Source organism: Lissotriton helveticus, chromosome 12, assembly GCF_964261635.1.
Source record: "Lissotriton helveticus chromosome 12, aLisHel1.1, whole genome shotgun sequence".
NCBI lineage: Eukaryota > Metazoa > Chordata > Amphibia > Caudata > Salamandridae > Lissotriton > Lissotriton helveticus.
The window spans coordinates 18,344,117-18,359,352 of NC_136073.1; the positions used below are offsets into that span (position 1 = coordinate 18,344,117).

Genomic DNA, 15,236 nt, shown 5'->3' on the forward strand with positions numbered 1-15,236 from the left:
GTAACCACTCTGCACCTGGGTGCCTTGGGAGGTACTGACTACTCACCTTGTATGGTTCCTTGCTTTCCCTGGGGTCCTCCAACCTTTGGCACTAGTTCCATTTTGGTACTCACCTCTCATCCCACTATTTTAGTGTACTGCTTGGCCCCACAGTTGGGCTCTATCAGGCACATGCATCAAGGTAGGATTTTGTGAGTCCTTTTTTTTTTTTTTTAAACCTTTATTGGTACATGTATCAGTTACATCCACAAGCCTATCAACCATCACGGTCGGCCATCAGGACAAAAGTGGGCAAATCGAGCAATACAAGTCACAAGCAGTACAAAGGTACGCTCCCCAGGATCTATGATGCAACTCAGGAAAGCATATCACCATATTGGCAACAGGACAAAAGAAGGTTTCTTTTTTTTTAGAGTAAAGAAGAGCAGGATCTGATGCCGCACAGTGAAGCCATCTCAATGCAAGGGTGTCACGTAAAACAGGATATGCACAGTCAGGGCCACCGTAGGCAGGGCGTCGACGCCAGTGCAAATATTCAGGATATACGAAAAACAAAACAAGTCCCTCACCTAAACAGTGGCTGCCCGCTGTACCGCAATGCATGAATAAGACATCCACCCCCAAAATGTGATCCCACAAAATGCACGGTGAGTTACCTCTAATCAGTATCCAAGGAAAGGAGAAGCAAGAAAAGAAGATGCAGAAAAGCCAAGAATTACAAGAAGAAAAAGGGCCATAGAAACAGAAATAACAAAAATCCCATCCCCCATCCCCCCACCCTGCACCCCTGCATACGGCTACCGCCCACCCCCCTAGCAGCGTGCCTGTCGCCCAGTGTCTAAACCCGAAATATAGAAGGAAGAAGAATGAAATGGAGAAAGGGACAATATTCCACACAAGAATAAAAGAAAAAGGGTTAAAGGAAAGAGACTAACTAGAACCCCACGAGAGGAGAAAGAAAACATGGAGGGTCCCCAGTACAGGTCCCCGGATCCCCCCCTCCCCCCCCCGCCGCCCCTTGGCATTTCAATGATACCGGAATAGTAACAAAGCATCAAGGACGCCATCTTAAACAGAGCAACAGTCCCCGCCAGCTCCTCAAGTTACCCGGCCAGACAGAGAATCACCCTGCGTTATTACAAAGAGATCAAGTCACTAATGAGTCACGTAAACCCACTCAGCCCAATCAAAAAACGCTTTCCAGACATTGTGTTGCAGAATCAGGCAGTCATGGTGGAAAGCAAGCCAGTCCGAGAAGAAGCCGGAAGTCCTGCAGTGCCCCAGAATAGTGTACACTCAAAAGCCATCCGCCGCCGTTTGGTCGTTCACTGTCAGGGGAACAGAATATTGCGCAGAAAGAATACGAATCACGCAGTGTCTGGGACCCATAGCACGACACTGGGAGGGAGATAGAATCACAGCTGGTGAATTTCCCGAGGAAACCATGTATCCATGGGGCCGGGTGACAATATAGCAATCCACTGGAAACAAACTGGAAATTTCCCACGTACGATCATTCACCTCACAGCCATCAATAAAGCTACCTCAGCTCTCCACAAACGTGTCTGCGCGGTAAGGCATAACAGGGGCCACACAAACAAAGTCTCTCATAGGCGTGAATGGCTTCGGGTTCTCCATTGTACAGGCACCAAGGTCAGCCCCACAACAAACAGCATGCAGGGGGTATTCGATCTCCCCCCGCGGCCTCCAGTGCTCACAGCCGCCACCATATTAGGGCCAGTCTTGTCGAAGCACCACTTCCAAAGGACGAGTGTAGTTCAGTCAAACACCGGAGCCGCCAGCCCTCAATATAGTAAAAAGGCACAGCGTGATCAATACCTCCACATTGCACAGATGTGTGAGTGTCATCTCCACTTCTCCGCTGACGATCCATACGAGCCCCCTTAAGCTAAGGAAGCGCAGCAATCACTCCGTGCCGCAACCAAAGCTGATCAGCTAAGGCGCGGATATAAAGTCATCACACTGACCAAACAAAGTTCCAGTGGGGAGGCAAAGAGCAAAATGCGGGCCCCCATGTCCATCCAGGAGCAAGCGGGGGAAGGGAACATGATGGAGTAGTTCTCGTCTACTGGGCTCCAAAAAATGCGCGCCGGAGGCACCTTCACAAAGGTGGACTGACCTTCCACGGCGGCCGACCGGCAACTTCCGGGTCTGTGTGGCCGTTGTTGTTGAACTCGCGAACGGCCGCGGCATCACGCGGGGTCCCGGCTTTGAATCACGCACAGGCCACTGCTTACGGGGGTCCATATCTCTGGCTACGGGGCTCGAAAATCCCTCAGAGTCAGACACAGCTGCACTCCACCCCTTCCGACGATCGGAGGTACCGGAGCCGTGCGGGAAAGCAGAGTGGATCAGGCGGCGGGGGAAGAAGGCCGACGGAGCCGGGAGCCCGGGCGACCATCTTGGCCGCCGACCTGGCTCCGCCCCCGATTTTGTGAGTCCTTAATTGCAAAAATTAAGGAATCGCAAATAAGGACTCACAAAAGCCTATGCATGTAGGAATCGCTATAAAAATAGCGATTCCTACACATTCCTTATTTGTGACTCGCAAATAAGGAATGGCTTCCCATAGGAATGAATGGGAAAGTGCATGCGTAATTTGCAAGTACCAATAGGTCCTCGCAAATTGTGCATGCAATTTCAGCGTGCAAGGGTGTCAAAAGGACACCCTGTTGCACCCCTGAAATTGATCTGTGCACATATGTTGTGCACACACATGCCCTAAGGGCAAGTGTGTGGGCAACATGAAACTTTGAAAAATGCACAAAAGTGCATTTTTCAAAGTTTTTGCAAATTACCATAAAGTTCAACTTCATGATAATTTGCGTCCCCTATTAGCGAAATGGCTGTTCTCAAGTGGTTCTTGCATTGCATTTAAGGAATCACAAATTGTGATTCTTTAAATGCAATTGCAATTTGAAAACTCACAAATAATTGTGATTTTTTAAGTGCGTGTTGCAAGTTGTTTCATGCATCGCAAAAGCTAATTTTGCGATCGCAAACGGCTGATTTTTGCGATTTGCACCGTTTGCGATCGCAAATAGCTTTTATGCATGTGCCTGTATGTGTTTTCTTATGCTATTTATATCTTTTCTAAGTATTCTTTGCCTGTAATTGATATTTCCGGGTAGGAGCTATACCAAGTTAGTGTCTAATGTGTAGTAATAAATATAAAGTATTTTTCTACTCACCTGGTGTGATTCTTTCTTGTGTGAAAAGCTTACTGGCCGACTATAGTGGTGCGTGCAACTGCTTTACACCCTCCTGGATAAGCCTTAGCTGATCTCCACAGCTACCCTTCGAGAGCTTTGGTTGTCAGGGACCTAAACACTTTCACAAAGGGTTGCCTGGACTCAGTGCACAGTGCCTTACCATAGGTGGACACTATCAGCCACATGCATCATTGTAGGAATTTGCGATTCCTAAATTGCAAAAATTAAGGAATCGCAATTTAGGAATCGAAAAATTCCTATGCATCAAGAATTTGCAAAAGTTTTTGCGATTTCTTCATTTTCCTTATTTGCGATTCCTTAATTGCGAATCGCAAATAAGGAATCGCTTTACATTGATTCCTATGGGCCTAGAGGCCTATAGGAATCAATGGGAAGGCATTCTCATTTTGCGAATTCTCAATTAAGTAATCGCAAAATGAGAATGCAATTTCAAGGGTGCAGGGGGTACAAAGGACCCCCCCCTGCACCCCTGAAATGTCACGTAAGTACATTTTACTCACACACATGTCCCAAGGGCATGTGTGTGTGTAAAATATAAGTTTCAAAAATGCATTTTTTTGCATTTTTGAAACTTTTCGCAAATTACCATGAAGGTTTACTTAATGGTAATTTTCCCTTTCCTAATTGAGAATTCGCAAATTAAAAAAAATCATGCAAAATTTGCGATTTCTTAAATGCTATCGCAATTTGAGAAATCACAAAAAATTGCGATTTTTTTTTAAATGACGCATCCCAAAAAAGGTTTTTGCATTCGCAAACTGCCGAATTTTGCGATTCGCACCGTTTGTGAATGCAAAAAAGCTTGATGCATGTGGCCCTATATAATGAGCCAGCCTCCTACAGTGGCACTGGATGGAATCTGGGCCAGAATTCTGCAGCAATGGGCAAGCCAGATCCTGGCCTATCCCCACGCAGCAGGCAGAATATGTTTACCACCCACCTTGAGCACGCTCAGTAGGTAGCAAGAGTCACAGCGGGCAGTTTCTCCTCCTGGGCAGACCGAGTTCGGCACTCACCTGAAGTGATGAGACTGTTCAGGTCGCGGATGATGGCCCGGAAGGACGGGCGCAGCTCAGGGCGGTAGTTGGTACACTGGGTGATGAGAGTAGCCAGTTCGATCCACTTGGGAGCTGGCAGCTGGAGCTGCTCCTGGAAAAACTGCAGCTTCTGTGGAAAGGCAAAGGAGAGGAGACAAGTAGGGGGTAAGAAGTGCGCCACCTGCCGCAAGGTCTGTCGCTAATGATAAGCAGAGTAATTACCTTGAAGACACTAGGTATAAATGTGTGTGTGTGTGTGTGTGTGTGTGTGTGAATATGATGCCCATTCCATAATGTGTTGAAACTAATTTGCTATTTGAATTCAATACTTTGTAAACACCGGAAAAGGTGTCCAGCGTACTCATTATTATTAATAATAATTAATTTGCCAGTCATGAAACTACTGTCCTATATGTGATATTCTCACTATTTGTGATATATTTTACTTTTCTTGGTTTAATAATTTTCAATTTTATGTAGGGCTTCCCTTACAGGCGCTTCTTTCCCAGCTTTTATTTTTTCACGTTTTCCTTGTTCACGCGCAGAAACACAGTTGAATTGAGAAGGGGACGGAGAGCAACTTAGTGTCTCCAGGCAGAGGGAGGCGTCAGCTGAGTACAGCCCCCTGAAGGTATTCAACACAACCAGGAAGCTTATTTTCACGCTTCGAAAATGCAGAAAAAGTATTTTCTAGCCGGAGCGGAAAACTTTCATCCGAACCCAGTGGCGGAAAAAAACATTCTGAGGATGGAGTCGATGACCATGCGCAGTATTGTCCAAGGGAGGAGTCACCTATCTCGTGCCTACAAAGACTTCTTCCAAGAAGACAACAACCTGCAACCATCCGAGCCCAACACCAGGTGGCGATCTATTGCTAAGTGTACAATCTGCAGCTCATATGCCTCGAACGCTTATTTTAATACAAGTGATAGCAGAGGTTTTTTTAGGCATGGGGAAGGGCTGTCTCAGAGAAGAGGCCCAGGAAGGACCAGTAGGCCCTAGTAGCAGCTCTAGTCTTTTACCTACAATGGGCGCTTCCTCACGCCTGGACAATAAATTTGAATTGTTCGATGGTAGTTGATCTTTAAGAAGTTTGAACTCCCTCCTGTTGAAACCACAGAAGGTTAAAAAAAAGAAAACTTGCAATTGCTCCTTCTCCGGTCTAGCCCCAAGAATTTGGAACACACTTCCTCCTGAAATCAGAAAAAGACCCTCAAATACCGCAATCAAAAAAGAAGTTAAACCTCTTCTGTTGAAAAGTCTCCTATTTTAGTAACAACCGATTACTCGTTACTCAGTACCATGTTACTCAGACTGTTAACAACCCTTATTACATTCCTCCCTGTATGTGTAACGTGTACAGTATTTTGTACAGCGCTCTGATACCCAGATGGGTCATGTTCGCGCTATATAAAACTCCTCAAATAATATAAATAAATAAATGCACTCAAGTCAGCCTACAGCTGTGTAGGAAAGTTCACTCAACAAACGCCTGAGTGTGAGGTAATATACAATTTGGACAATCCGGAGAGCCAAGAAGCTATTCATGTGTAAACCATGAGCTGTACGAAGACTAATGCCATAACAAAAGGCACAAAGAGAATGAAGTAACTGGAGGTGAGGCCATTTAAAGCTTGCGACATAGCGTGGCGTAACACTACAATTTTGCTGGGAAAATATTTCGAGATAAAGGGCCATATGTATCAAGCCAAAATGCATTCGCAAACGCTGAAATTCTGCGAATTTCGGCGTTTGCGAATGCAATTTGGCCAAATGGTATGTATGAAACAATTTTGGTCCAAAATAAGGAATCGCTAAATTTGCCATTCCTTATTTTGCGATTGCATTTAAGGAATTGCAAATTTTGCGATTCCTTAAATGCAATGTATCATGCAAAAAAAATTCCATAATGCCATTAAGGAATCGCAAATTACCACCAACTTCTAGTTGGTGGTAAGTTGCGAATTCTTTTAAAAAAGCATTTTTTTTTTAAATCAAAAGGTGCCATGTGGGCATGTATGTGCGCCATATGCGCACACATGTCATTTTCAGGGGTGCAGCAGGGTGTTCTTGAGACACCCCTGCACCCTTGAAAATATTCACAATTCGCGATTTGCAAATTGCGATTCGCAAATTTCCCCTTCATTCCTATGGGCCTCTTGGCCCATAGAAATGAATGGGAAATTATTCCTTAATTGCAATTAGCAATTTGCTAATCGCAATTAAGGAATATTAAGAAATTGCTAAAAAGAAGCGATTTCCTACATACATACCATTTTGCGATTTCTAAATAGCGATTCCTTAAAAATCGCTATTTAGGAATCGCAAAACGGAATGTTGATACATATGGCCCAAACTCTTTCTCGAACATGAGTGTTAGCGGATTTGGGAGTAATTCCGTATAAATCTGGACACTCTCTCACAAGGGGTTTTGTCCTGATTGATAACAGGAGGTAACCCTCTGTGGTTCGAATCTGAAGCCACGCTGCGCACACATAAACGTTTCTGATGCAGAAGGAACGTCCGTCCCCCTCTCTCCAGCTACCTGCACGAGTGATCCGATCCCCCGGGAAAGGGTGAGCGTTCAGCTTGTGAATCCCACAAACGTACACGTTTTGTGAACCTTCTCAGCCCTATAACGCAAACCATGCTGTGTTCAGTCGACTTCCTGCCCATTGAATGGATTTCTCTGCGCTCGAGGCAAAGAAATTCACAGTAGTAGAACCAGTCGTACCTGTCTGGGACAGGGGCGGCTCCTCCGCTAAGGCGGGAGAGCGTCGCCCCACTGCAGTGAAATAAAGGAAAAATAAAATGAGAACAACTAGACATTATTATAATTTCATTTGTTCCTGGTCTGGCTGCTTTGCAGGGTGGGCTGCTCCAATGACAAAGGAGCAGGGGCCGGCCAAACATTCATGCGCACTTTGCATGTTCTCCACCCAGGCTGTATTACAGCCTGGGCCGACAGCATTCCCAGACTGCCATTCCCTGGCTGAGAGCCGAACCATGACGCTCAGACCAATCAGCTATAAGGTCGGTGGTTTTCTTCTTATTATTTTTAGACCCACCCCCATAGCGGCTCCCCAGACCCCGCCAGCTCCCAACGCGCCACTCCCAATTCGTGCCAGCCGCCACTGGTCTGGAACCCTGTTGTGAGTCCCCATCAAGTGTAAATATAGCTTTTTTGGCTCGTTAACCTATGTTTATGGTCATAAATGTCTTTGTGAGTCAGGCACTGTGCTAATAGGAAGAAGGAATTGTGCATGATTCAGTTCACTACATTTAAATCATTCTGACGGCAAGTATCAAATAAGTTATATATAATTGTTATAATTGTGATGATATTACTACTACAACTGCTTCTGCTACCACTACTCCTGCTACTACAACTACAACTGCTGCTACTATTACTGTGGATGCTACTACTACTGATGCTACAAGTGATGCTACAACTACTACTACTGCTACTACTGTTGCTGCTACTACTCCTACTGATGCTATTACAACGGCTGTTATAACTACTACTTAAACTGCTGCTGCTACTACTACTACTACCACTCCTACTACTGCTACTACTACAACTGTTTCTGCTACCACTACTCCTGCTACTACAACTACAACTGCTGCTACTATTACTGCGGATGCTACTACTACTGATGCTACAAGTGATGCTACAACTACTACTACTGCTACTACTGTTGCTGCTACTACTCCTACTACTGGTATTACAACGGCTGTTATAACTACTACTTAAACTGTTGCTGCTACTACTACTACTACCACTCCTACTACTGCTACTACTACAACTGCTGCTCCTACAACTGCTGCTACTACTGATAGTACTATAACTACTGCTACTTCTACTGCTGCTACTACTACTGCTGCTCCTACAACTGCTGCTACTACTGATAGTACTATAACTACTGCTACTTCTACTGTAGTGTAGTTCCTATCTTCCCAATAGGCTCTGCGCATTGGAATAATACCTACAGCAGTAAAGGCCTAGGCCAGACGTTAACTAGGTCTACTACTGTCGATACTAGACTTAAGTTTTGGGTTTGCCAGCGTAGCTCAGAGTTCGCTAGAAACTTTCTCGAATGTTCAGGAAAGAATTAAATCCCCTGATTAGACAAGAAGGGATTTAGTTTCTGACAACCATAGAACATGACAACTTTGCTCTCCCCTAATCAAGAGTGTATCTCCAGAGTCGTGTGAGCACAAGGCAATTATTTTACTCAGTCAGTATGTGCATTCTTAGTCTCATCAGATTGTAGAGAAAAGGAAGAGACGGGCGTGTTCAATAAAAAGGTGTTATTTATTGATCAGTCTCTTTTCTCGTACAAGAGAAATGGATCGATATTATTGCAATACTTATAGTTAAGTAAAGTGCATACATTAAAAGCAATAGTATAAAATAATACTGTAAAAACATTGATATGGTTTCTGAGCCATATGATGTTTAAAATGATTAAAATATATTTACATACACATATACATTTGACTAAACGTACTCAACTGGTGTTTCTAAATACGCCTACCCCGTGTACCTGACCTAAGTCTAATGCGTGGGCGGGAATAGAAAGTTACAGTTTAAGTTAAGTTTGTTTTCTGCCAAGTGAATAACTAAAGAATTCTCTGTGAGGGGTTATTCAGTTCTGTACCTGGAAGTTAGGATGAATGAGGAATGGTATCTCTTTCTCTGGTCTCGATATTCCAGGCTGCCTGCGAGGGCTGCCCGAAAGCGCCGGTGCTGGGTCTCTCGGCAAGAGATAGCAGCGCGTCTCTCAGCGCGTCAGGAAGGCGGGGCTGCTGCCAGCGGGGTCTGCTCTGCTTCTGGGCTTCGGCAAGTATGGCTGCTCCGTCTCGTCACCACGCGTGTGTTTGCATAGGGCAAGATCGGCAATATTTATACCTTAAAGGTGCCGAGATTGACGTAAGGATGGACATAGATGCGTCAATAAAGATGTCATACGACTTGCTCGTTAGCACATTCTTTTACTGAAGTTCTCTGTGAAATCAAAACAATGGCCGCACGGATTGTCCAGGTTGTCATAGGTTTGATTTGTTATGAGAACGTCGTATGCCTTATCAGGGGCTGGAGGAATGTCGCTTGTCTAATTAGATCTCAAGCGTTATGACCTAATCAGATAACACGTTCCTGTGCCGTAGTGTGACTGCGTCAGATAACGGTATCTGCATCATGGGGGCTTTTCTTTCCTCATGGGCTGACTGTTAGTTAACTTGATAGTTAGTTTAACCAGAATAGGGTCAGGAATAGGGGGATCGATTCAGAACCTATAGGAATACATGACACCCACTCCACGCTAACTATGGTCATATTTACTAATCTATGCATAGTATAACATAGTACAACATACTATAGAGTATAGTGTATACCGCACCACCCCAAAATACATAAATGCATTTTGAAATTTTCAAATATACTGAAAAATTGCAGTCATATATATTGTATGCACTTAAGCTATGAATTAAACGCTAAAGTAAACACGCATTTGTAGACATTATTGCTTATTTGGTATATGAGAAATACACATGAAATGGCTCTTAATATGGCTATACAGAAAGAAAGTTCGAGACCATTTCATCACATAATAAAATATTTGTGAACATACCATCGGGCAACTAAAGTTTATAAAGTATCTAAAAATAGAAATCTTAGTTCTCTAGGAATAGTTTCTTACTTTAAGCAGAAGATAAGTGTCCCGAAAATTTGGTAAAAAATAATTTGGGGCTGCTAAAAAATTGTTGTCCGTGAACTGGTGGGAAAAATTGTTCATGTGACTTTATTTTCAAAGTTGAAGGCCGAATTCAGGGAACGCCTTGTGCGAGCTTGCTCAAAAGTCTCTATTTCTGTTCTGGAGAGAACATCATATCATTAAGGCTTTCGAAAAAACTGTCAACAGCTTCATGGGAAAGTTCCACTAAGTCGGAAATAGGTGTAACCATGCATCCGTGCGCATGATTGTCTCCATTGACATTCTGATTCGCATTGCTGACAGAAGGTCGTACCTGATTAATGCTGCTTTCATCTTGAACTTCACTACTCTTCAATCGTAGTGGTGAAGACTCCACGAATGCCGTCATCAGGATTGGCAGCCTTTGAGGGCAGCACAAAGCGTGAACCTTGGTAGGAACCAACAATGTATCTGCATCCACTGGCGCATCCGATTGTAGCGTCAGACAGGTGTCTAACACGCATTCTTCTCCGCATAGCAGACATCTCAATACAGGTAAAACACATCTTTGCCACATTGGTCGAAATGATAGAAACCAAGTCATGTTCAGGTCTCTAAGCCGGGATAGTCCCAGGATTTTTGATATCCGGTCCCGGTATCCAATGGCTAGGATTGTATCTTCCATTGTCGCGAGAGTTTGATCTGTGACATGGGTTGCCATAACGAAAAATAAGGACTAAGAATAGGATTCCTGCAATTAGTCCCAGTATCAGGGGAAGTCCGCCAAAAATCGAATGGACGAAATCTGGAAAAATACCCAGTATGGCTTTGAATGGTGTTAATGCCATCGAAAATACTGTCTTAAATACCTTTGAGACCCCAGTGGTATCAGAAATATTTAAGATTTCGCTCAGGATTTCCGCGAAATGTACGGGGGAATTAGTCGATAATAATGTATGTATCTCTGCAGTCGTCCTTGCGACTTGTAGATCATACGTTTCTTTTGATGACGTGAGCCTTGTAGGCGTCTGAAGAAGCACTGTTTTCATTCTGCTTAAAGTATCTATTCGAATAGAAGTAATTTTCAAACTGGGCCATGCCCTTGCCTCCCTGTCTGGAAAGGAGCTGGGGAACAAAGAACGTCCACAGCACTTGACCTTCGCAGTCGTAGTGACTAGATAAGGAGTCCCGGGCATAAGACTACAACATTTGCGGTCTACAATAAGAATGTAACTCCCATTATAGAGTCTTTGAAAGAATGGTTCTATTTCGGTTGCAGGTGCTCCTTGCTGGTGACATGAAAGGTTGTATGAATTCCCTTCACAGGCTCCATGCAAACTAATTCCGTTACACAGAAGCGTGCCGCTTAGTGACATAGCACAATTGTTGCCACTAAGAAACACTTTCTGTCCTTTATTACTGACACATGCATGCGAATAGGGCAGGTTCCAAGTTGTTTTAAGGTACCCCTTTCCCAATTTCTCGTACATGCCAGCCTGTATATATTTTTGGCAGTATTGAAACCTGAAGGTTGAGATTGGAATATTTATGATTCCGTGGATTATCCATTCACTGACAGGTCGTTCTGACATTGTCATTGGTAATCTTTCTAGTTTTTCAATGCTCAAGATTGTATAATCAGCACCCTTTTGCGCCATACCGATTTGTCTATCAGTAAGGTTAAAGATTTGGAATAGTGACGTTGTGTTGATTAAACGCCAAGGCACATAGCCTGAACGCAGATTTTGTAACGTCCAGCCAAGCTGTACAATAGAACGCAATTGTGACTGACCATGTTGTAATAACAGTAAGTCTTGCGATAATATATCGATTGCTGACGACACAATGCTGTCCAAAGAAAAAATTCTGGAGGACAGAGTCATTAACCCATTGTCCACTACAGAAAGTGATTTTTCCAAATTAATACGGTCAATTTCCCGTATTCTCTCTGCTGTTTCAATTTGAGTAACCTTCCAGGCCTCATTGTATGCTGCATATACAGAGGCTGCTATGAAACGCTTTTGACGCTGTTTGCGTGGTCCCATTATGAAATCACGCAAGTCAGCACCATCAGTAAGTAAAGTTAGGTGTTGCTTAATTTCAGGCAGTGTGGAAGTTTGTAGCCACTGAAGGCATAATTTGCCCACACTGTAGGTTGTTATTATCCCTGGGTGATGTCTTTGGGGATATCTAGGGTCTGGCCTGGTCATTTTGAACCCCTGTGTTTTATTCAGGAATCTGTCTTGACAGTTATTTGTATCTGTGGGCCAGATCAACCATTGTTTCCAATTAGGATGTGTTCTGTTTTGGTTTAATATATGGTTTACGTCTATCTCTTCATCTGTATCAGAGTTATTGCTAAACATTGTTGGCTTTGGAATAGACGGTTTATTTAAATCTTTGATTTTGGCTAGGCCAAGACAGGTGGTTTGTTGAACAGTGTCATTTAAAAATATCATTTGTTCTGGGATCATGCAAGCTCTAAACAAAGCTTCTAAACCCTGTACTTGCCATTCTTTTGTACCCCAAACACTTTTCAAATCAACATTTTTGTCCCAATAATTAAATCCTAAAGTATTCATTTCTTCGAAGAATGAATCTGAATATATCAACTTTGTGTTGGTTATCATGGTTTTCATCCCTGTCTTGTTTGACAATTTATAATAAAATGTTTCAGCATTACTTGTGTTAAAACCTGAAAAATATGAATATTTGTCGTAAACAGTTCTTGAGCTCCCTTTTGGAGGTGTTGCACAATGTTCCCATTGATTATAATTTAAGACATTTCTAGGTTGTGCAGATTTATGTAAAAAATGGTTACCATAGTGGTTATAGCAATACATACTATCATAATTTGTAGAACCTTGCAAATAATCATGTTTTGTAAATTTAGCAGACATTACTAAGTCAGACATCATGTTATTAATGCTTTCGAAGTCCCAATCATCAGCAAATGAGTTTGGTTTTGCAAAGTCACTCAAGGAGATCTTGATTTGGTGTGGGTATTTCAGGATCTCGACCGGACCATAAATTTCATAGTCAGTGTTGTCCCAGGCTACCCCACCAGGTATAGGATTGGCTGTGAAGTTGGCTGAAGAAAGTTCTCTTTTCTCGACGTGTGAAGATGTGTGTGGTTTGAGGACCAAGTTGATGTTCTGACTTGCTGTGTCCATTTTAGCATATTTTCCCTCAATGAAGCGTCCCAAAGTTAATACCATGATGAGCCAAAGTATGAGGATAAATGCACCAAAACCCACCCAAAATTCAATCCATGGAGAAATCAGATATGTTTCTTTCAGTTGGTTCAAAAGTTCCTTAGCTTTGTCTTTAAAGGATTTTGATGATGGCTGTGTCTTTGATTCACTGAAGCCTTCAGAGGAATCATCGAAGTTTATGAAGTAGCCGGATGCAGTTCTGTCAATTGTTCCAATTGGTTCAGGATTTTTGTTTCTTGCATTGTCACTTGGTACTTCATTATAGATTGGTGTGTCTCTGCTAAATGTTTTTATTTGGGTTTTCAGAGGTCTCAGTTCTATTGCATTGTTGCATAGTCCTTGTTGTTCTTCTGTAGGCGTTTCGAATGTGATGAGCCTCTTTGTTAGGACCTCTGTACTGGTAGCAAACCTTGGTGTTCTGCTACTTATTGGGAGTCCACTTGGCCTACTGTTTGTTATCGGCCACATGTTGTGGTTTTACCAGGTCGATGGATACAACTCGGTTCTGCTTTTTACCAGCAAGTGGCGGTAGTACAACTGATCTTGTCCCGTTGACAGACAAGACAGGAACTGCTTTTCTGTAAGAAGGCCCAAATTCCTTCTTTACCGCGATCTTCTCCCTGACTAGATCCCCGACTTTTGGAATCCAGACAGGTCTTGCTGGGACAGGTGGTGATTCTTCAGTGGTTGTTGGCTGTTGTTTCAACTGTATGTTGCTCAGGTCTTTTCTTGTTTTGTTTAAGTCCTGCAAAATAGCCAAACGGTCTTTGACATCAAAGCTTTTTTCTTTAACCACTGAAGTCTGACTGTCGAGGTCAGAGATAATCATTCTAGTTCCAAATAATAATTCGTACGGACTGAATCCCTTCAGAGAATTTCTTGGCAAGTTATTTAGACTACGTTGGACACTTATTAGATGTTTGACCCACCCAGCTCCCGAACCTAATATCCTTTCCATTATAGATTGCTTTCTGCCTTGGTTTTTTCTTTACACCATCCCGTACCCTCGGGAAGGAAGTGAGAAGATTCCCGCTGGGCTGTGCTCATTTGGCCATGTTTCCCCCCCGGCCGGAGGGCTAGAGTGAAGACTATGGTCAAACGTAACATGCTCTTAGCGTATATGCCATTTAGACTCGCAAATCTTTGTATAACAGTCCGGACGTCAGCCGAGTGCTGGTGATCTACATTATAAGTGGAAACTAGCCTGTATATGTTAATCGCAAGCCCTGCTTTTTATTGGTCATATTATCTGCCTTGATACGACGAGGTATTAAACTGTTTCTCTCCCCACTGCGATCTCTGTTGCAGTTTGGGCAGTTTTTTACAAACATGGTGTAATGCAGGCTCATGCCTGGCCACCAGTACCGTGATTGTAATTCTTCCAGAGAATCTTTCAGTTTGAGGTGTCTGAGACCCTCGCCCATGTGTGCGTCTGCGATTAACAAGCTTCTCCTGTCCATGTTTGGAATCACTCTATCCCCCACTCCAGGGATTCGAGCAAAAGGGACGGAGTTTGCATCGATTATGTATGTATAATTGAGTGGATAGTTGATCGGTAACGCTGAGCAGTCGCCTTTTGATGACGTTTTCACCGCCAGCATTGTATCACCGTCAATGTATTTTAATGTACGCTTTTTTTGATCTACGGGAGCCGGTTTAGTGGCTGCCGCTGCGGCTGTTTCAGCCAATGAATTCCCTACAACGTGAACGCCATCACGCTGATGACTCAGTGAGTGTGTCACGTGAGTCTTTGGTAGTTCTTTTTGTAAAAGAGCTATTTGTTCCCAGAGCAATTTCTGCTTTATTGGTGCATCTGTGTCATCTTTGTAACCGTTCTGAATCCATGTCTGCAAATCCTTGTTATATGCTTTGACGCAGTAATATGAATCTGACACTATAAGTGTCGGGAATTCGCGATCCGCATTATCTAGCGCCATTTTTAATGCTATTATTTCAGTTTGTAGTTCTGAATTAGTTTCAACTGAGTGTGTTTTTGTTAATAGAGGTCTTAGTTTACCTCCGCGCCACACTTCT

The 15,236-nt window shown here is 43.3% G+C and overlaps 1 protein-coding gene across 1 annotated transcript in view; it reads right to left on the bottom strand.

The window, feature by feature from the left end:
- The window catches only part of JAK3 (Janus kinase 3), a 279,679-nt gene that overhangs the window by 84,698 nt on the left and 179,745 nt on the right, over positions 1-15,236 (bottom strand). The window contains exon 17 of the mRNA XM_078669301.1: positions 4,271-4,421. Within this exon, the coding sequence (XP_078525427.1) occupies positions 4,271-4,421 (151 nt within the window). The remainder of the gene's footprint in view (positions 1-4,270; positions 4,422-15,236) is intronic.